We start from the raw sequence: 23,657 nt of genomic DNA on the forward strand, positions 1-23,657 counted from the left end.
TTGTTAATTCATGTCCAGTAAAAGCCAGAGCTCATCAGTAAGCGGAGGGCTACAGGTGAGCGCAACTACTCAAGTCTCTCCATCAAAATCCTGTACTACTTTGTCGGTCCATCTACGCTGGACCGGTTCGGGTGCTACATGCAGTGCCTTGATAGACTCTGGGGCTGAGGGTTGTTTCATGGACGAAGCATGGGTTCGGAAACATGACATTCCTTTCAGAGAGTTAGAGAAGCCTACGCCCATGTTCGCCTTAGATGGTAGTCATCTTCCCAGTATCAGATTTGAGACACTACCTTTAACCCTCACAGTATCTGGTAACCACAGTGAGACTATTTCTTTTTTGATTTTTCGTTCACCTTTTACACCTGTTGTTTTGGGTCATCCCTGGCTAGTATGTCATAATCCTTCTATTAATTGGTCTAGTAATTCTATCCTATCCTGGAACGTTTCTTGTCATGTGAAGTGTTTAATGTCTGCCATCCCTCCCGTTTCTTCTGTCCCTACTTCTCAGGAGGAACCTGGCGATTTGACAGGAGTGCCGGAGGAATATCATGATCTGCGCACGGTCTTCAGTCGGTCCCGAGCCAACTCCCTTCCTCCTCACCGGTCGTATGATTGTAGTATTGATCTCCTTCCGGGGACCACTCCTCCTCGGGGTAGACTATACTCTCTGTCGGCTCCCGAACGTAAGGCTCTCGAGGATTATTTATCTGTGTCTCTTGACGCCGGTACCATAGTGCCTTCTTCCTCTCCGGCCGGGGCGGGGTTCTTTTTGTTAAGAAGAAGGACGGTACTCTGCGCCCCTGCGTGGATTATCGAGGGCTGAATGACATAACGGTTAAGAATCGTTATCCGCTTCCCCTTATGTCATCAGCCTTCGAGATTCTGCAGGGAGCCAGGTGCTTTACTAAGTTGGACCTTCGTAACGCTTACCATCTCGTGCGCATCAGAGAGGGGGACGAGTGGAAAACGGCGTTTAACACTCCGTTAGGGCATTTTGAGTACCGGGTTCTGCCGTTTGGTCTCGCCAATGCGCCAGCTGTTTTTCAGGCATTAGTTAATGATGTTCTGAGAGACATGCTGAACATCTTTGTTTTTGTCTATCTTGACGATATCCTGATTTTTTCACCGTCACTCGAGATTCATGTTCAGCACGTTCGACGTGTTCTACAGCGCCTTTTAGAGAATTGTCTCTACGTAAAGGCTGAGAAGTGCTCTTTTCATGTCTCCTCCGTTACTTTTCTCGGTTCCGTTATTTCCGCTGAAGGCATTCAGATGGATTCCGCTAAGGTCCAAGCTGTCAGTGATTGGCCCGTTCCAAGGTCACGTGTCGAGTTGCAGCGCTTTTTAGGTTTCGCTAATTTCTATCGGCGTTTCATTCGTAATTTCGGTCAAGTTGCTGCCCCTCTCACAGCTCTTACTTCTGTCAAGACGTGTTTTAAGTGGTCCGGTTCCGCCCAGGGAGCTTTTGATCTTCTAAAAGAACGTTTTACGTCCGCTCCTATCCTCGTTACTCCTGACGTCACTAGACAATTCATTGTCGAGGTTGACGCTTCAGAGGTAGGCGTGGGAGCCATTCTATCCCAGCGCTTCCAGTCTGACGATAAGGTTCATCCTTGCGCTTATTTTTCTCATCGCCTGTCGCCATCTGAGCGCAACTATGATGTGGGTAACCGTGAACTGCTCGCCATCCGCTTAGCCCTAGGCGAATGGCGACAGTGGTTGGAGGGGGCGACCGTTCCTTTTGTCGTTTGGACAGACCATAAGAACCTTGAGTACATCCGTTCTGCCAAACGACTTAATGCCCGTCAAGCTCGTTGGGCGTTGTTTTTCGCTCGTTTCGAGTTTGTGATTTCTTACCGTCCGGGTAGCAAGAACACCAAGCCTGATGCCTTATCCCGTCTGTTTAGTTCTTCTGTGGCTTCTACTGATCCCGAGGGGATTCTTCCTTATGGGCGTGTTGTCGGGTTGACAGTCTGGGGAATTGAAAGACAGGTTAAGCAAGCACTCACGCACACTGCGTCGCCGCGCGCTTGTCCTAGTAACCTCCTTTTCGTTCCTGTTTCCACTCGTCTGGCTGTTCTTCAGTGGGCTCACTCTGCCAAGTTAGCTGGTCATCCCGGTGTTCGAGGCACTCTTGCGTCTATTCGCCAGCGCTTTTGGTGGCCGACTCAGGAGCGTGACACGCGCCGTTTCGTGGCTGCTTGTTCGGACTGCGCGCAGACTAAGTCGGGTAACTCTCCTCCTGCCGGTCGTCTCAGACCGCTCCCCATTCCTTCTCGACCATGGTCTCACATCGCCCTAGACTTCATTACCGGTCTGCCTTTGTCTGCGGGGAAGACTGTGATTCTTACGGTTGTCGATAGGTTCTCTAAGGCGGCACATTTCATTCCCCTCGCTAAACTTCCTTCCGCTAAGGAGACGGCACAAATCATTATCGAGAATGTGTTCAGAATTCATGGCCTCCCGTTAGACGCCGTTTCAGACAGAGGCCCGCAATTCACGTCACAGTTTTGGAGGGAGTTCTGTCGTTTGATTGGTGCGTCCGTCAGTCTCTCTTCCGGGTTTCATCCCCAGTCTAACGGTCAAGCAGAGAGGGCCAATCAGACGATTGGTCGCATACTACGCAGCCTTTCTTTCAGAAACCCTGCGTCTTGGGCAGAACAGCTCCCCTGGGCAGAATACGCTCACAACTCGCTTCCTTCGTCTGCTACCGGGCTATCTCCGTTTCAGAGTAGTCTGGGTTACCAGCCTCCTCTGTTCTCATCCCAGCTTGCCGAGTCCAGCGTTCCCTCCGCTCAAGCGTTTGTCCAACGTTGTGAGCGCACCTGGAGGAGGGTGAGGTCTGCACTTTGCCGTTACAGGGCACAGACTGTGAGAGCCGCCAATAAACGCAGGATTAAGAGTCCAAGGTATTGTTGCGGCCAGAGAGTGTGGCTTTCCACTCGCAACCTTCCTCTTACGACAGCTTCTCGTAAGTTGACTCCGCGGTTCATTGGTCCGTTCCGTGTCTCCCAGGTCGTCAATCCTGTCGCTGTGCGACTGCTTCTTCCGCGACATCTTCGTCGCGTCCATCCTGTCTTCCATGTCTCCTGTGTCAAGCCCTTTCTTCGCACCCCGTTCGTCTTCCCTCCCCCTCCCGTCCTTGTCGAGAGCGCACCTATTTACAAGGTACATAAGATCATGGACATGCGTTCTCGGGGACGGGGTCACCAATACTTAGTGGATTGGGAGGGTTACGGTCCTGAGGAGAGGAGTTGGGTTCCGTCTCGGGACGTGCTGGACCGTTCACTCATTGATGATTTCCTCCGTTGCCGCCAGGATTCCTCCTCGAGTGCGCCAGGAGGCGCTCGGTGAGTGGGGGGTACTGTCATGTTTTGTCATTGATTATCATGTCTTGTCCCTGTGCTTCCCCTTCTATTCGTTTCCCTCTGCTGGTCTTATTAGGTTCTTTCCCTCTTTCTATCCCTCTCTCTCCCCCTCCCTCTCTCACTCTCCCGCTCTCTCTTCTCTCTATCGTTCCGTTCCTGCTCCCAGCTGTTCCTATTCCCCTAATCAATCATTTAGTCTTCCCACACCTGTTCCCGATCCTTTTCCCTGATTAGAGTCCCTATTTCTCTCCTTGTTTTCCGTTCCTGCCCTGTCGGATCCTTGTCTAGAATTCACCGTGCTGTGTTTGTGTATCGCCCTGTCGTGTCGTGTTTCCCTCAGATGCTGCGTGGTGAGCAGGTGTCTGAGTCTGTTTGGTTCAAGTGCCTTCCCGAGGCAACCTGCTGTTCAAGATCGAGTCTCCAGTCGGTTCTCGTCATTTCGAGTGAAAGTTGTGTTTTTTGATTGTATTTTACTTTACTGGATTAAAGACTCTGTTTTCGCCAAGTCGCTTTTGGGTCCTCTTTCACCTGCATGACAGCAACTGTCTATTCACTTAATTACTCTTACAAGGATTTCCTAATTGTGATACTGCACTTGAAAAGATCATTCCTTACACATTATGTACCACACAATAAGTTACACAAAACCTAGTGCCCTGGAGAAAGTACAGAAAACCAACCATCATCGTGCTCAATCTTACCTTAGCATTGTGTGTGTGTGTGTGTGTGTGTGTGTGTGTGTGTGTGTGTGTGTGTGTGTGTGTGTGTGTGTGTGTGTGTGTGTGTGTGTGTGTGTGTGTGTGTGTGTGTGTGTGTGTGTGTGTGTGTGTGTGTGTGTGTGTGTGTGTGTGTGTGTGTGTGTGTGTGTGTGTGTGTGTGTGTGTGTGTGTGTGTGTGTATATATATATGCCTGTTTGTGTGTGTGAGTGTGTGAGTCCATGCAGGAGTGGGTGCGTGCGTCTGTTTAAAAGTGTCCTGGTTCTCAAAATCTCCTCAGGGGGGTTTTGCCTTACCACTTTTTGGAGAGCTTAGTTTGAATTAACTAACAGAGAGAATGTACAGTATATAGCACAGAAAATGTACAGTATATTGCACAAATGTATGCTTTGAGACCACGTCTTACCTGTAAACGGCCCGCTTATCTGACTCCAGCTGGGCCTGGGGGTCAAGGGTCACATTGATGGGGGTATTCCCAGTTTCTGAGGATGCTGAGATGTGGACCTGTTGGGCCTTGGAGTTCTGTTGGGTGGTGCCCGTCATCTGAGGGCAGAGCAAACAGAACCACAGTGAACTTCAATACATAGAACGGTAGGCCTGGTCCCAGATCTGTCTGTGCATTAGCTAACTCAGAACCACAGTTAACTGCATAGACTGGTAGCCTGGTCCCAGATCTGTTCATGCAATCAGAACCACAGTCAACTACATACACTGGTAGCCTAGTCCCAGGTCTGTATGTGCATTAGTCCTCTTCTGGCTGGGCTTTCTACTTAGAAAACTGGTTTTGTGTTCCACTATCTCATCTCTAGCAGGCACACACACACACATTGTCAGATACTGTGAACTACATGAGAGTGGATAGACCACCAGCTTGATTTTTCCGCATGGCCTATGAAATATGTGTGTTTTATTTTGATGTGATGGTCTGGATGTGTACAATGCATCTCTTCAATCGTGTCGATCCCCTACCCCCACCTCTTTCTCCTTCTCCCACCCCATCCCCTCCTCTCGTCTCCTTTTCCCCCTCAGCCTTTGGAGAGAAGGAAATGGGTCCTCCATCCCCCCTGTGTTGGTTTGGGGAGGAAGCATCTTAATCTCGGCTCCAAATGGGAAATAAATTAGCTTCTTCACACTTAACTAGCTCTCATTTGCATTTTGTTGCCTGCACTGACTGTGGCTTGGGAGCTCTCCCCTGTCACTAATCCTCTGGGCGGAAGGAGGCAGTGGTAGAGTGGAGACAGGGAGGGGGATGGTGAGGCTCTGATTGAACCTGCTCTACTTCCTTCTCTAGGATACTGCTTAGTTAGGATAAGGTTAACCTGTTACTCCTACCCCCTACTTTTTCGAACATTCTGTTAAAAATCGCGCAACATTTCAGCGCCCTGCTGCTCATGCCAGGAAAATTGTATATGCATATGATTAGTATGTGTGGATAGAAAACACTCAGACGTTTATAAAACTGGTTACATCACGGCTGTGACTATAACAGAACGTGCGTTTCATCGAAAAGTGCAGGAAAATCTGATCACTGAAAATGGAAAAATATATCCATGCGCGACTTGAACCCATTGATAAAGGTGAACCACATTTAATGGGGCTGAGGTTGCAATACCTACAGCTTCCACACGTTGTCTAGAGTCTTGTCATTTGCCTACTATTTGTTTCTTGGTCAAACAGACAAGGCAGCGCATTTCTTCCGGTCTCCGACCGAATATTTTGGTTGAGATTTACCCGGACATTATTTCCAGACGGACAGCTAAAGAATATACTTCGCCTCGTGATCAATTTGATCGCTTATTAACGTTTAATCATACCTAAAGTTGCATTACAAAAGTATTTCGAAGTGTTTTGTGAAAGTTTATCGTTGACTTTTTTTATTTAAAAAAATGACGTTACGTTATAAGACGCTATTTTTTTTTGTTTATCACACAGTCTTCATAGATCGATATCTAGGCTATATATGGACCGATTTAATAACAAAAAAGACCCAATAGTGATTATGGGACATCTAGGAGTGCCAACAAAGAAGATGGTCAAAGGTAATGAATGTTTTATATTTTATTTGTGCGGTTTGTGTAGCGACGACTATGCTAATTATTTAGTTTACGTCCCCTCAAATCAAATCAAATCAAATTTTATTTGTCACATACACATGGTTAGCAGATGTTAATGCGAGTGTAGCGAAATGCTTGTGCTTCTAGTTCCGACAATGCAGTGATAACCAACAAGTAATCTAACTAACAATTCCAAAACTACTGTCTTATACACAGTGTAAGGGGATAAAGAATATGTACATAAGGATATATGAATGAGTGATGGTACAGAGCAGCATACAGTAGATGGTATCGAGTACAGTATATACATATGAGATGAGTATGTAGACAAAGTAAACAAAGTGGCATAGGTAAAGTGGCTAGTGATACATGTATTACATAAGGATGCAGTCGATGATGTAGAGTACAGTATATACGTATGCATATGAGATGAATAATGTAGGGTAAGTAACATTATATAAGGTAGCATTGTTTAAAGTGGCTAGTGATATATTTACATCATTTCCCATCAATTCCCATTATTAGAGTGGCTGGAGTTGGGTCAGTGTCAATGACAGTGTGTTGGCAGCAGCCACTCAATGTTAGTGGTGGCTGTTTAACAGTCTGATGGCCTTGAGATAGAAGCTGTTTTTCAGTCTCTCGGTCCCAGCTTTGATGCACCTGTACTGACCTCGCCTTCTGGATTATAGCGGGGTGAACAGGCAGTGGCTCGGGTGGTTGATGTCCTTGATGATCTTTATGGCCTTCCTGTAACATCGGGTGGTGTAGGTGTCCTGGAGGGCAGGTAGTTTGCCCCCGGTGATGCGTTGTGCAGACCTCACTACCCTCTGGAGAGCCTTACGGTTGAGGGCGGAGCAGTTGCCGTACCAGGCGGTGTTACAGCCCGCCAGGATGCTCTCGCTTGTGCATCTGTAGAAGTTTGTGAGTGCTTTTGGTGACAAGCCAAATTTCTTCAGCCTCCTGAGGTTGAAGAGGCGCTGCTGCGCCTTCTTCACGACATTGTCAGTGTGAGTGGACCAATTCAGTTTGGCTGTGATGTGTATGCCGAGGAACTTAAAACTTGCTACCCTCTCCACTACTGTTCCATCGATGTGGATAGGGGGGTGTTCCCTCTGCTGTTTCCTGAAGTCCACAATCATCTCCTTAGTTTTGTTGACGTTGAGTGTGAGGTTATTTTCCTGACACCACACTCCAAGGGCCCTCACCTCCTCCCTGTAGGCCGTCTCGTCGTTGTTGGTAATCAAGCCTACCACTGTTGTGTCGTCCGCAAACTTGATGATTGAGTTGGAGGCGTGCATGGCCACGCAGTCGTGGGTGAACAGGGAGTACAGGAGAGGTCTCAGAATGCACCCTTGTTGGGCCCCCGTGTTGAGGATCAGCGGGGAGGAGATGTTGTTGCCTACCCTCACCACCTGGGGGCGGCCCGTCAGGAAGTCCAGTACCCAGTTGCACAGGGCGGGGTCGAGACCCAGGGTCTCGAGCTTGATGACGAGCTTGGAGGGTAATATGGTGTTGAATGCCGAGCTGTAGTCGATGAACAGCATTCTCACGTAGGTATTCCTCTTGTCCAGGTGGGTTAGGGCAGTGTGCAGTGTGGTTGAGATTGCATCGTCTGTGGATCTATTTGGGCGGTAAGCAAATTGGAGTGGGTCTAGGGCAGGGGTGTCAAACTCAAATACCCAGTGGGCCAAAATGTAAAACCTGAACAAAGTCACGGGCCAACATTGAACAAATTAACCTTTTAATATGGACCCAAACAAGTTTTGCTTTAACATTGAATATGGAACAAGCATCGCTTATTACCATACAATATATAATTTAATAGTGGAGACATGCAAAATCGAATTTCAAATGAAAAAACACATCAATGGCATTCATTTATTAAATAAATAAAATGTAAATAAAAATTGTATGCCTCTTTTCTATTTGCAGCCTTCTGATTTAAATACCAAAATAATCTTTTTCCACTGGCTAATAATTTTACAAATAAAATGATAATAAATCAATCAACCATTCAAGCCCATGCCTTGTAGCAAGAAAAAGTGCATAAAGAAAACGTTAATTATTGCACACTGGTATAATCTGATGTGCCCAAGGCAGATACCTGGCATCTCTTCTTGGATGCTAGTTCATCAATGTCTGGGCTCAAGCCCTGAGCAGAAGAAATCCTCAGTATCGAGCGAAGATGTTCATCAGTCAGACGTCTCCTGTGAGTTGTTTTGTTCATCTTCATCGAGGAGAAAAGTTGCTCGCATAGATAAGTGCTGCCGAACATGGAGAGCATCTGAGCAGCTTGGGTGCGGAGCTGAGGCATTGTGTCAGGGATGAACCGTGGAAACTGTGCGGCGCCCACAGCATCATACTTTGACTTCAGCGTGTCGTTGCACTGGAGTTCAATCAGCTCCATTTGGATGTTGGTTGGTGCATTTTCCACATCAACTGCGAAGGGATTACTAAGCAGTTCAAACTTGCATTTCTGGGCATCGAAGTCGGCAAATCGCCGGCTAAACTCAGCCGCGAGAACACTGAGTTTTTCAGCAAACTGTGCGCATGGGAACACGGCGGTAGAAATCTGCGCTTTTATGGATTGGCAACAGGGAAAATGGCAAGGGTTTCCTTGCAGCATCTGATTCTCCCACAGGCACAGTTTAGTTTTGAAGGCCTCACTGCAGCGTACATGTCTGTGATGATGCGCCCCCGCCCCTGAAGTTGCAGGTTCAGCGCATCGAGATGGCTCGAGATGTCACAGAGAAAGGCCAGCTCACACAGGAACTTTTGCTCCCGGAGCTCTGCTGTATCCTTCCCTTTGGTTTCCAGGAATTGACATATTTCCTCACGCAGCTCGAAACATCTGTTCAGTACTTTTCCTCTGCTTAGCCATCTCACCTCTGTGTGATACGGCACGTCTGCGTATTCCGAACCACACTCCTCCAGAAAAGATTTAAACTGGCGGTGATTTAGACCTTTGGCTCTTATAAAGTTAACTACCTGTGTTACTGTGGTCATAACATGTTCCATCTTTAGGGCTTTGGCACACAGTGCTTCCTGATGTATGATGCAGTGGTAAACAGTTAGCTCACCTGCACAGTTCTCTTCCCGCATCTTCTCCCGAACCATGCCCACCAGTCCACTCTTTTTACCGCACATCGCTGTCGTTAATCCAACGAGTTTATCCCACGGCAGCTTTATTTCAGTTACACATTTGGAAACCTCCTCAAAGATTTCCTTTCCTGTGGTTGTGCCATGCATTGATTTGAATCCTAATAGCTCCTCCGTAACACACAGATTTGAGTCCACTCCACGGATGAAGAGTGACAGCAGAGCAGTATCAGATGCATCGCAGCTCTCATCCACAGCGAGGGAGAACGCAACAAAATCTTTTCCCTTTTCCATCAGCTGGTCATACAGATTGGTGGCAAGATCACATGTGCGATCAGCTACTGTGTTCCTACTCAGGCTCACGTTTGAAAATGCTTGTTTTTTCTCTGGGCATACGAGGTCACAAACCTTCATCATGCACTTTTTCATGAACTCTCTGATCTCTGCTGCCACTATATAACTAGCCTTTACAGCAGCCTCGCTTTGTGATGTGGCTTTTTTAAACATATTCTGTTGTAAAACCAAACTTCTTTTCATCTCCTCTACTTTCTGGCTCCTTTGAGTCATGTCCAGGTCCTTGTATTTGTCATGGTGTTTCGTTTCATAAAAGACAAACAGGTTTGTCTTTTACATATGTAAACAGATATTCTGCCTCCCACTTGTCCAGAAAGCTCCTGTTTTCTGCCTTTCTTTTCGCCATTTTTGGGAAGGGTTAGCTCGCTGACAGTTGTAGCGTCTATGTTGCTATGACTACTGTCACAGAGGAGAAAGCGTTTCTGGGTCCTGTCCTGATTGGCGCGCGAAAATAGCAGAGCATTATGGGATTCGTAGTATTAGTGGTGAATGCGCTGTATAATACCGGCGGGCCAGCTCTAGTAGTAATTTGGTATTGTCTCACGGGCCAAATATAATTACCCCGTGGGCCAAATTTGGCCAGAGTTTGACACCCATAGTCTAGGGTGTCAGGTAGGGTGGAGGTGATATGGTCCTTGACTAGTCTCTCAAAGCACTTCATGATGACGGAAGTGAGTGCTACGGGGCGGTAGTCGTTTAGCTCAGTTACCTTAGCTTTCTTGGGAACATGAACAATTGTGGCCCTCTTGAAGCATGTGGGAACAGCAGACTGGTATAGGGATTGATTGAACATGTCCGTAAACACACCGGCCAGCTGGTCTGCGCATGCTCTGAGGGCGCGGCTGGGGATGCCGTCTGGGCCTGCAGCCTTGCGAGGGTTAACACGTTTAAATGTCTTACTCACCTCGGCTGCAGTGAAGGAGAGACCGCATTTTTTCGTTGCAGGCCGTGTCAGTGGCACTGTATTGTCCTCAAAGCGGGCAAAAAAAGTTATTTAGTCTGCCTGGGAGCAAGACATCCTGGTCCGTGACTGGGCTGGGTTTCTTCTTGTAGTCCGTGATTGACTGTAGACCCTGCCACATGCCTCTTGTGTCTGAGCCGTTGAATTGAGATTCTACTTTGTCTCTGTACTGACGCTTAGCTTGTTTAATAGCCTTGCGGAGGGAATAGCTGCATTGTTTATATTCGGTCATGTTACCAGACACCTTGCCCTGATTAAAAGCAGTGGTTCGCGCTTTCAGTTTCACACGAATGCTGCCATCAATCCACGGTTTCTGGTTAGGGAATGTTTTTATCGTTGCCATGGGAACGACATCTTCAACGCACGTTCTAATGAACTCGGACACCGAATCAGCGTATTCGGCAATATTTTTATCTGACGCAATACTAAACATGTCCCAGTACACGTGATGGAAGCAGTCTTGGAGTGTGGAGTCCGCTTGGTCGGACCAGCGTTGGACAGACCTCAGCGTGGGAGCCTCTTGTTTTAGTTTCTGCCTGTAGGCAAAATGGAGTCGTGGTCAGCTTTTCTGAAAGGGGGGCGGGGCAGGGCCTTATATGCGTCGCGGAAGTTAGAGTAACAATGATCCAAGGTTTTACCACCCCTGGTTGCGCAATCGATATGCTGCTAAAATTTAGGGAGTCTTGTTTTCAGATTAGCTTTGTTAAAATCCCCAGCTAGAATGAATGCAGCCTCCGGATAAATGGTTTCCAGTTTGCAAAGAGTTAAATAAAGTTCGTTCAGAGCCATCGATGTGTCTGCTTGGAGGGGATATATACGGCTGTGATTATAATCGAAGAGAATTCTCTTGGAAGATAATGCGGTCTACATTTGATTGTGAGGAATTCTAAATCAGGTGAACAGAACGATTTGAGTTCCTGTATGTTTCTTTCATCACACCATGTCTCGTTAGTCATGAGGCATACGCCCCCGCCACTCTTCTTACCAGAAAGATGTTTGGTTCTGTCGGCGCGATGCGTGGAGAAACCCGTTGGCTGCACCGCATCGGATAGCGTCTTCCCAGTAAGCCATGTTTCCGTGAAGCAGAGAACGTTGCAGTCTCTGATGTCCCTCTGGAATGCTACCCTTGCTCGGATTTCATCAACCTTGTTGTCAAGAGACTGGACATTGGCAAGAAGAATGCTGGGGAGTGGTGCGCGATGTGCCCTTGTCCGGAATCTGACCAGAAGACCGCTACGTTTCCCTCTTTTTCGGAGTCGTTTTTTTGGGTCGCTGCATGCGATCCATTCCGTTGTCCTGTTTGTAAGGCAGAACACAGGATCCGCGTCGCGGAAAACATATTCTTGGTCGTACTGATGGTGAGTTGACGCTGATCTTATATTCAGTAGTTCTTCTCGACTGTATGTAATGAAACCTAAGATGACCTGGGGTACTAATGTAAGAAATAACACGTAAAAAAACAAAAAACTGCATAGTTTCCTAGGAACGCGAAGCGAGGCGGCCATCTCTGTCGGCGCCGGAAGTTGCGGGTCTTTTGGGGTGTTACATGCTATGCTATCAGATAATAGCTTCTCATGCTTTCGCCGAAAAGCATTTTAAAAATCTGACTTGTTGCCTGGATTCACAACGAGTGTAGCTTTAATTCAATACCCTGCATGTGTATTTTAATGAACGTTTGAGTTTTAACTAGTACTATTAGCATTTAGCGTAGTGCATTTGCATTTCCAGATGTTTAGATGGGACGCCTGCGTGCCAGGTAGGAGCAAGAGGTCAAAGGGCAATTCTGGCACTTTTCAACCTCATATGTGACTTGTGTCAGGTAACTAGGCATATGTCGCAGGTCACTACATCACAGGAAAGCCATTTGAAAGTAAACTTTTTATTACTGTCAAACTGCGTTTTTTGGCAGAAATGCCCTCTGGAACATGTGAACTTTCATGTGCCTTAATAACAAACTTGTCTGCCATTTGTTAAGCAACAAATAAAGTGAGCAACCTTCCCGCTAGCTATGATTGCCTGAGATAATGAGTGGGCTGGACATGCCGAGAGATCAGTTCGGATTGGTCAGCAATATAGCATGCTTCTGTCTATTTGAGCTGGTCAGTATGTTTAGGTAATCCTGTCTAATGCATCTATTTTGAAAAAAATATCACGTAGTAGAACTGCATAAGTGTTTCTCTCCACTTGCTGGAGGATCGAGTTTTAAAATAGACTGACGAGTTTCAGAAGAAAGTTATTTGTTTCTGGACATTTTGAGCCTGTAATCGAACCCACAAATGCTGATGCTCCAGATACTCAACTAGTCTAAAGGCCAGTTTGATTGCTTATTTAATCATAACAACAGTTGTCAGCTGTGCTAACTTAATTGCAAAAGGGTTTTCTAATGATCAATTAGCCTTTTAAAATTATAAACTTGGATTAGCTAACACAACGTGCCATTGGAACACAGGGGTAATGGTTGCTGATAATGGGCCTCTGTACGCCTATGTAGATATTCCATAAAAAAATTCTGCCGTTTGCAGCTACAATAGTCATTTACAATATTGACTATGTATTTTCTTTTAAAAACAAGGACATTTCTAAGTGACCCCAAACTTTAAACGGCAATGTGTATATATATATATATCTGCACACACTGCAGCAGGGATTTTGGCCCTGTATGCACTCCTCCATACAGACCTTCTCCAGATCCTTCAGGTTTCGGGGCTGTCGCTGGGCAATACGGACTTTCAGCTCCCTCCAAATATTTTCTATTGGGTTTAGGTCTGCAGACTGGCTAGGCCACTCTGGCTGTGGCTGTGTGTTTCGGGTCGTTGTCATGCTGGAAGGCCCAGCCACAACCTATCTTCAATGCTCTTACTGAGGGAAGGAGGTTGTTGGCCAAGATCTCGCGATACATGGCCCCATCCATCCTCCCCTCAATACGGTGCAGTCTTCCTGTCCCTTTTGCAGAAAAGCATCCCAAAAGAATGATGTTTCCACCTCCATGCTTCATGGTTGGGATGCTGTTCTTGGGGTTGTACTCATCCTTCTTCTTCCTCCAAACACGGCGACAAAAAGCCCTATTTTTGTCTCATCAGACCACATGACCTTCTCCCATTCCTCCTCTGGATCATTCAGATGGTCATTGGCAAACTTCAGACGGGCCTGGATATGCGCTGGCTTGAGCAGGGGGACCTTGCGTGCGCTGCAGGATTTTAATCCATGACGGCGTAGTGTGTTACTAATGGTTTTCTTTGAGACTGTGGTCCCAGGTCATTGACCAGGTCCTGCCGTGTAGTTCTGGGCTGATCTCTCACCTTCCTCATGATCATTCATGCCCCACTAGGTGAGATCTTGCATGGAGCCCCAGACCGAGGTGATTGACCGTCATGTTGAACTTCTTCCATTTTTGAATAATTGCGCCAACAGTTGTTGCCTTCTCACCAAGCTGCTTGCCTATTGTCCTGTAGCCCATCCCAGCCTTGTGCAGGTCTACAATTTATCCCTGATGTCCTTACACAGCTCTCTGGTCTTGGCCATTGTGGAGAGGTTGGAGTCTGTTTGATTGAGTGTGTGGACAGGTGTCTTTTATACAGGTAATGAGTTTAAACAGGTGCAGTTAATACAGGTAATGAGTGGAGAATGGGAGGGCTTCTTAAAGAAAAACTAACAGGTCTGTGAGAGCCGGAATTCTTACTGGTTGGTAGGTGATCAAATACTTATGTCATGCAATAAAATGCTAATTAATTACTTAAAAATCATACAATGTGATTTTCAGGATTTTTGTTTTGGAGTCCGTCTCTCACAGTTGAAGTGTACCTATGATAAGAATTACAGACCTCTACATGCTTTGTAAGTAGGAAAACCTGCAAAATCGACAGTGTATCAAATACTTGTATATATATATAGGAGTTAAGTTTAGGGTTAGGATAAGGGTTAAGGTCAGTAGTTAGTTGACAGCTATTGAACATCTACAAACCATCTACTTGGGACTACAGTGAAATCATTCCCTTTTCTGGGCAACACATGTAACAACCTTACAAATGGTGACAGGTTAAGGTTAGGTAGATATTCCATAACAATTCTGTCGTTTCCAGCTACAATAGTCATTTACAACATGAACGATGTCTACACTGTATTTCTGATCAATGTGATGTTATTTTAATGGACAAAAAACAAGGACATTTCTACGTAACCCCAAACTTTTGAACGGTAGTGTATGTGAAAATGGGGCGTTTCTATGAACTGTGATTAAAAAGATACGAGGAAAAGTTTTTTTTAAATGCCTTGGCAGCAGCTAAAAGGGATCCCTAATAAATATCAAAAATCTTACAGCGTTTGAAAATCAATGTTTTTGAAATGTTTTAACTTAGCGTGACGTCATCGGGTATAATTATTTACTTTACATATTTTTTCTACAAAACTAAAAAAAGCAGCGTTTTCACACTTATTGTGTTGGAGATAATGACAATGGTGGATTTGACCTGTTGGTCTAAGGTTGACATTGAGGTAGGGTAAACTGCTCCTAGATCTGCAGTTAGGTCTAGCCTATACTTTTACAACAATGTTTGTTAGGAAGTGCATTTGACTTAAGACAAATAAAAAACTCTAGAATGTTTTCTGCAAGGAATTTTCAATTGATTATTTACATTCTAATCCTATTTCCTTAATTGATTGAAATAAAAACAGCTTTGACCCCAACCCTGAGCTGACTACTAGTGGTGTACTGACCTGTTGGCTCTCCTGGTACGATGGTGGAGGAACGCTCTGAGTGGCCATCATTGTTAGTGCTGGGGACACATGTTGCATCATGGGACAGATTCACATGGAGACCTGCAGGGGGACACAAACACACATAGTGTTAAGAGTACATTATCACCCCACGAGTGGCACAGTGGACTAAGGCTGTGCCACTAAAGATTCAGGGTTCGAGTCCAGACTCTGTCGCAGTCGGCCGCGACCGGGAAACCCATGGGGCGGTATACAATTGGCCCAGCGTCGTCTGGGTTAGGGGAGGGTTTGGCCGGCAGGGATGTCCTTGTCCCATCGCACACTAGCGACTCCTGTGGCGGGCCGAGCGCAGTGCACGCTGACACGGTCGCCTGTTGCACGGTGTTTCCTCCGACACATTGGAGCGGCTGGCATCTGGGTTCAGTGGGCACTGTGTTAAGAAGCAGTGCGGTTTGGTTGGGTTGTGTTTCGGAGGACAAGACGGCTCTTGTCCTCATCGATGAGACAAGACTGTAACTACCAATTGGATACCATGAAATTGGGGTGAAAAAGGGGTAAACATGTTTTTTAAATAAATGAGTACATTATCATTTAAACATCAGGTGTTGGTCTCCTGAGTGGCGCAGCGGACTAAGGCACTCTGAGTGCAAGAGGTGTCACTACAGTCCCTGGTTTGAATCCAGGCTGTATCACATCCGGCTGTGATTGGGAGTCCCAAAGGGTTGCGCACAATTGGCCCAGTGCCATCTGGGTTTGGCTGGGGTAGGCTGACATTGTAAATAAGAATTTGCTCTTAACTGACTTGCCTAGTTTAAAAAAAGATATATATATATAAGAAGTGTCTACTTGCTGGTCCAGGGTCAGGCCCTGTATTCATAAAGCATCTCAGAGTAGGAGAGCTACAGTTATGCTTTGTAGACCATGATGAATAAGACTACATTGACAGGGGGGGACATGATCCTAGATCAACACTCCTACTCTGGGAAGTGTTATGAACACCCAGGTATTTACCTAATCAGCTTTAGTGGGTGGTTTATCCGTGCCACTTTCACTTTTACCATGCTTGGTGTGTTTCTATGTTCACTGATCAAAAGTATAAAAACAACATGCAACAATTTCTAAGATTTTACTGAGGTACAGTTCATGTAAGGAAATCAGTCAATTGAAATATATATATTAGGCCCTAATCTATGGATTTCACATGACTGGGAATACAGATATGCATCTGTTGATCACAGATACTTTAAAAATCAATCAAATCAAATGATATTAGTCACATGTGCCAAATACAACAATACCTTACAGTGAAATACTTAATTACAAGTCTCTAACCAACAATGTAGTTTAAAAAAATATGAAAAAGAATAAGAACTAAAAGGAACAAGTAATTAAAGATCAGCAGTAAAGTCAATGTGCGGGAGCACCGGTTCGTCAAGGTAATTGAGGTAATATGTACATGTAGGTAGAGTTATTAAAGTGACTATGCATAGATAATAACAGAGAGAAGCAGCAGTGTAAAAGAGGGGGTGGGGGGGGCAATGCAAATAGTCTGGGTAGCCATTTGATTAGATGTTCTGGAGTCTTATGGCTTGGGGGTAGAAGCTGTTTTGAAGCCTCTTGGGCCTAGACTGGCACTCCAGTACTACTTGCCGTGCGGTAGCAGAGACAACAGTCTATGACTTGGGTGGCTGGAGTCCTTGACAATTTTTAAGGCCTTCCTCTGACACCACCTGGTATAGAGGTCCTGGATGGCTACCCTCTACCCTCTGTAGTGCTTTGTGGTCAGAGACCGAGCAGTTGCCATACCAGGCAGTGATGCAGCCAGTCAGGATGCTCTCAATGGTGCAGCTGTATAACCTTTTGAGGATCTGAGGACCTACGGCAAATCTATTCAGTCTCTTGAGGGGGAATAGGTTTTGTCGTGCCCTCTTCACGACTGTCTTGGTGTGGTTGGACCATGTTAGTTTGTTTGTGATGTGGACACCAAGGAACGTGAAACTATCAAACTGCTCCACTACAGCCCCGTAGATGAGAATGGGGGTGTGCTCGATCATCATTTTCCTGTAGTCCACATCATCTCCTTTGTCTTGATCAGGTTGAGGGAGAGTGTGTGGATCAGAAAACCAGTATCTGGTGTGACAACCATTTGCCTTGTGCAGCGTGATACATCTCTTTCGCATACAGTTGATCCAGAAAATGATTCACTTGCTGTACAGTATGTACTATGCATCTTGTGTTGAGAATGAGTGCGCAGCAGTTGTCTGGTTTATGACTGCACCAGACAACCGCCAGGTGCTGCTATGATTTCTCTCTCTCTCTCTCTCTCTCTCTCTCTCTCTCTTACACTCTCTCTCGTAAAATGCTAAACTACATAGCACCTCACAAAGTGAAAAAAGGGGACCTGCAATATTACTGTTACAGAACAGGTGACATTATAATAACACTTAACAATATAACACACAATAAGGGATCAGTGCCCTTGTTTTCCTCATGTAGTGGATGGTAGGTTGTAGTTATGAAACTAAGCCAACCAGTGTCCAATTAAAGCTCCAGTCGGTGGACTAATTACTATTGTCCAGAACTGGAGAAGTCCCGCAGGGTTTTGTACTGTACCTGATGGAGTTATAGGGTCTCTGGAGTTAACACACACACATGCGAGAAAACACATACACGTCTACACACACACACACACACACACACACACACACACACACACACACACACACACACACACACACACACACACACACACACACACACACACACACACACACACACACACACACACACACACACACACACACACACACACACACACACACACACACACACACACACACACACAGACACGATTCCCATGTAAGGCACAACATCAGTGAAACAGCATGTATAGTCATGAGCATGAAGGGCCCTTTGGATGGTAGGGTATGAATCACATTAATTGCTGGTGTGGTTACAGGAAGATTGGGAGCGGTACTGTGGAATAGATGATACAGTATTTGTCATGCTTACTAAGAAGTCTGAACTTGGCAGGTATAATTGTTAACAGCCAGAGAGGTCTAGGAGTTAAATCAGATTGAGATTATGAGTCATACCAAAACACGGCTCGACACAGGGAGTCGCATTGGACTGAACCATTTCAACTCTATTTTACAGGCAGAAAGGGCACGAACAGGGCACAAATACCCATGCTTCCATGCAAATAACTGAGACATTGTAAAATGTACTATAAAAAACAGCCATACAGATGTAGGATCTCAATTTGAGCCAGTTTGCCACAGTAGGAACATAATCTTGCAGCAGCAGGAAATGTGAATTATTATGTGGATTATAATTACGCCTAATGGACATTTTTTGTAGGGGTTGATACATGTGTTCTAAGGGAAAATCAAATAAAGTACAAACTTAAGAAGCATTTTTAATGTCACGCCTTGGTCATTGTATTTTGTGTTTTTGTTATATGTTTGGGTAGGCCAGGGTGTGACATGGGTTTATATGTTGTTTTCCTATTGGATTATTTGGGATCGCGGCTGATTAGGGGTGTTGTTAGGCTTGGCTGCCTGAGGCGATTCTCAATTAGAGTCAGGTGCTTATCGTTGTCTCTGATTGGGAACCGTATTTAGGCAGCCTGAGTTTCGCTTTGTATTTCGTGGGTGATTGTACCTGTCTCTGTGTTGTAGTCACCAGATAGGCTGTAATTAGTTTCACGTTCCGTTCTGTTGTTTTTGTATTTAGTTTCAGTTATTTCATGTACCGCGTTTTCATTCATTAAAGTCATGTGTAACCAACATGCTGCATTTCTGTCCGACTCTCTTCTTTCAACAGACGAACGCCGTTACATTTAAACCAAAAATACACTACAAGTTTAAAATGTCCTGCATTACAGGAAAGATCTTCTGCAACAGGGGGGTCAAATTAAGATCCTACATCTGTATATTATACCCAGTCACCATTTCCATAAAGAATGCCCCTGCTCTACTCTGAATAGAAACAGTGTCTTTGAGTTTGAGGGGACACAAGTGCAAAAGACAGCACAAGGACCCAGGAAGTCAGACAAGAGAGGAAGTGGTGCGGACGGCTTCTCATCTCTCCCCCAGACACAGACAAGGAGACACAGATGACGGGCGCGCTCCACCAGTGAGCTCATCCCATCCTATCCTAGGACCCGGCCTGGCACCAACGTGTGTGGAAAAGTGCCCCGGGAGGCTCTAAAACACAACCACCCGTCAACTCAGCCAGCCCCCCAAATAACTCAACACAACATCTTGCTAATGATATTATTAACCCTCTATCGACACCTATGTCCACCAAATGGTTCGCAGCTCACCTCACATATTCTAAGGTATTTTTGTACAACCACCCCCAGAATGGATCCTGGCTCTGAAATTGCACATTTTAGTTAATCTGATGAGCTCTGGTCCAAATCATACAAATTGAGGATGATGGGTGTGTGTGAGTGTGATTTGTATACTGATTTCTCTTCCTGGCTTGTGTTCTCGTTCCAAGTGGTATCACCTAAAAGGTATGTCCCCTTTTATTGGTCCTTATTTTAATTGCAAATGCAGGGTTGGTAATTAAATGGAAAATTACACAGCAGGAACATAATCTTGCAGCAGCAGGAAATGTGAATTATTATGTGGATTATAATGAGGGTAGCCTAGTGGTTAGAGCGTTGGGCCAGTAACCTAAAGATTGCTGGATCGAATCCCTAAGCTGACAAGGAAAAAATATGTCGTTCTGCCCCTGAACAAGGCAGTTAACCCACTGTTTCCCGGTAGGCCGTCATTGTAAAATAAGAATTTGTTCTTAACTGACTAGCCTAGTTAAATAAAGGTTGATATAAAAATGATTTTTTAAATGAATAAAAGATAAAGCAATTCCAATTATTGCACAGTATTTTAAGTGATCTATCAAGTCTCCCATTCCTCAAGGAATGCAGTAGGCTACCTAACACAACCACATTACATGCACCCGTAAATACACACACACACACACACACTCTGGGGGACAACCAAGTGGTCAATTAACAAGAACTGTATTTTTATCAGGTCAAATATAACACCCAAGTGGACGACAAAACATTCCTTGTAGAATGGTAGGGACATATTTTCCCCTTTCTCAAAGCACCACTGGTCAGTACCAGTAAGTAATTCCACTTTAAGACCCTCACTGGACCAACTATGAGGAATATGGCTACACCATAAACCACTAAGTACGTGCCAGTTGTTTGAGGACCCAATGTAGGAAAGGTTATGTGTTTAATTAACAAAGAGCACACAGCAAATATTTCCATTCTGAAGCATACAATTGGCCTACATCATATTGACACAAAGCCTGTCAGTGGCCTAACCACAGTTTGACACCATTACCCTTGGTATTGATAGAAAATCCATATCCGGTCACATTTGATGTGATTAAGTCCAAAACCATCCACACTTGACTTAATCACATCACATCTTACTGTATACCATCCACACCTTCTCCAATCCAACCCTTTCAGATCTGTGATTACTTAAAGGAAGGTAGGAAGGAACGAAAGAAGGATGCATTGCTGAGGTATTCGAACAGGGCCCATGTCTAACTATGTGGCAGGAACGTTAATTTCGATCGGTGAGCCTTAACAGGAGGCCTCCTGCTCCCTGAGAGCCCTGGCTGAGGAAAGGTAAAAGATGTCATCGATAATTCTTGACATGACCTCGGACAACAATCGTTAGCTCCTGGTTCCAGGCTATTGATGAGGCTGGCTGGGGAGGGGGAAAGCACCACAGTGTCAAAGCTGCTCATTGTAGCTGGCTGGCTCTGAATTTCTCGGTTTCTGCAAACAGATAATAGTGTCACTCTCTCTCTCTCTTTCTCTATCTCGTTTTCTCTAACACTTGCGCTCAAACACGTACACACACCACCACACACTCATTCCTGTTCCTCTTTTGATAAGTCAGATTTCTACCAAATATCAGCCGCGGTATTTAAACAATTAACTCCCCCACCAAAAACAAACAGCTAAATAAGAAGTGTTGGTAAGAAATTAGCCAGAATCTTTGAAGTGCAAAGACCTCTCCAGTGACATGTCTGACACACAGCGATTGGGCACTCTTGAACACAGCTCTGCTATGTTTCCAGGCAAACAGAAAACAGGTGATGCCTGCAGTCAAGGGAATGTGATCAGATGAGTGTTTACAGCACACACACTCCATCCGAATACTCTCACGGGTGGCTTTACACAAAAGTCGGGTAAGGAAGCCATGTGTTTGAGGATGTTGCACGAATCTTTCTAAGCACACACATACTGACAAACTATCAACAGCATAACACAGGTTGACTTCAAGATTGATGCCACACATGCTGCACAATGCCTGACTTAGAGACTGATCCCCGTTGGTTTTCTCAGTGTCCGATGTTAATTAAGAACATGTCTGAATGTGGCAGTTTAATATTGATTTTGAAGTTTTGATCTCAATTGCGCATTGAGGATCATGAAGGAGAAAACCACTGAGAGACTACAACCACAACATTTGCCTGAGCCAAAGGGCTGCCCTCCCCTTTCCATTTTCTCAATCCCGTTACCAAGTTTCCTGGTTACAGACATGACCTGGAAATGCAATGAATAACATTTGCTTCGGAGGTGACACGTAGTCCAAATATCATGCATCTTAATGTCCTAAGTCATAGCAATAACACAGATGAATATGGGTATCCAATTACTGCTCATTCTTAGAGGTAGATTTGCAATGCAAAAGGTAAGAGGAGATGAGGCCTTGGTGGGTATTCAACATGTGAGAGAGAAGGGCTTGGCAGGAGGTAATGAGGTTTTTTGCACACACACACACGCTTACACACTTACAAAATCGTACACATGCACACGCACAGAAACACACATCCCTTCGGTATAACCAACGTCATGACATATAAGTGGGCACCACACACACATACCCCACACCGTACAGCCCGAGGCGGGTGGGCCTAACAGCGGTCCTCCGGCCTCATAGCCCCCGGGCTAGGAAGAGGCTCACATCACGGGGCCTAGCCTTCTTCAGCCTCTCCTCCTTAGCATTCATCCTATTACCATTCGAAAGTCACACACACAACATGTGGGGGTAATACCTAAGAAGCCCAATGTGGATGGTTTTGATGCTGTCGCTCGGTGAAGAACGATCATAGACATTGTTATAGACATAAGCTCAGCAGAGGTCACTGCACAGATACTGCTGAGGGAGAGACTATGTTGCAGATTGATTTGTTTTGTCTTCACCCCCGATGGTGAAATTGTATTGATGAATCCAGCAAAGAACTGTAGAAGTTAATTAACTAATGTCTGACAAGTTTGCATAGTGCAATAATGTCCATTGAATTTTGGGTAACACTATCTATGAACCACCTGTTTATAATGCCACATAGTGCAATATAATGCTTCTTATAAGCATTCATAATAGCTCACAGCTAATTTGAACACTTTTTATGAATGCATTAAGGCTATAGATTCATTCATGCATCAAACAAAAAGCATAATGCATTATAAAGACGACTAGGTCCTTATAAGACCCTATATGAATGTATGAGTGCATATAATGCAGTTATAAGTCCAAATGACCTTGAATGATAAATGCTACTTCCTAGTGACATAGTTCTTTAGTAGATTTTGTGATAATGTCCTTCATACATTTAAATGTGCCACATAAACATAAAAAACACCCTACCATTTCCCAGGAGTATTTTCCGTCCATATACAACAGCATCAGTCGCCCAATCTGACTCCAATTCTTGTTTTCTTTGTATTTATGCAAATGATTGTTTGGATATTACAGATTCAGATGTGATTGCATTCTGTCCTGCTTTTTAAAATTAGATTAAAGATTCGACTATGGATGTTGATGAGACTACTACAGTGTGGTGAAATTTGTGTAATTCCCTAAAGGCAAATGGTTCGCATGCAAATAACCTTATTAGCATATCTAAAAGCTCTTATTATAATTAGGTTGTTTTTTTCTAAATAGGGTACACATTACCCTGGGATGAAAAGGAGAGGAATATACATGTTTCGCACAAAATTGCAAAACCTAAAAACTGGATAAAATCTGGATAAAGTGCAGACGCGTTCAACAGGGTAAATAATTCACGAACGTTAGCTAACATTAACAATAATAATTTATTAGATTTATATAGCACCTTTCCACCTACAGTAGGTGCTCAAAGTGCTTTACATAGTCTGAGGTGAAACACTCACCTCTTCCAACACCAATATGTAGCACTCACTTGGGTTGGGTGATGCACGACAGCCATTTTTTGTGCCAAAAAGCTCACCACACACCAGCTATCATGGTGGAGAGGTCAGGAGTTATATATTCTTATTAAAAATGAGAGGGTGATTAGGTGGCCATGATGGAATGGGGC

General features: G+C 45.0%; 1 protein-coding gene across 1 annotated transcript in view; it reads right to left on the reverse strand.

Moving 5' to 3' along the window:
- Window positions 1-23,657, reverse strand: part of LOC123999771 — a 112,853-nt gene that overhangs the window by 41,985 nt on the left and 47,211 nt on the right. The window contains exons 3-4 of the mRNA XM_046305796.1: window positions 15,270-15,371; window positions 4,495-4,631 (exon numbers count right to left, since the gene is read on the reverse strand). Of these exons, the coding sequence (XP_046161752.1) occupies window positions 4,495-4,631; window positions 15,270-15,350 (218 nt within the window). The 5' untranslated portion in view covers window positions 15,351-15,371. The remainder of the gene's footprint in view (window positions 1-4,494; window positions 4,632-15,269; window positions 15,372-23,657) is intronic.

Source organism: Oncorhynchus gorbuscha, linkage group LG16 (assembly GCF_021184085.1).
Source record: "Oncorhynchus gorbuscha isolate QuinsamMale2020 ecotype Even-year linkage group LG16, OgorEven_v1.0, whole genome shotgun sequence".
NCBI lineage: Eukaryota > Metazoa > Chordata > Actinopteri > Salmoniformes > Salmonidae > Oncorhynchus > Oncorhynchus gorbuscha.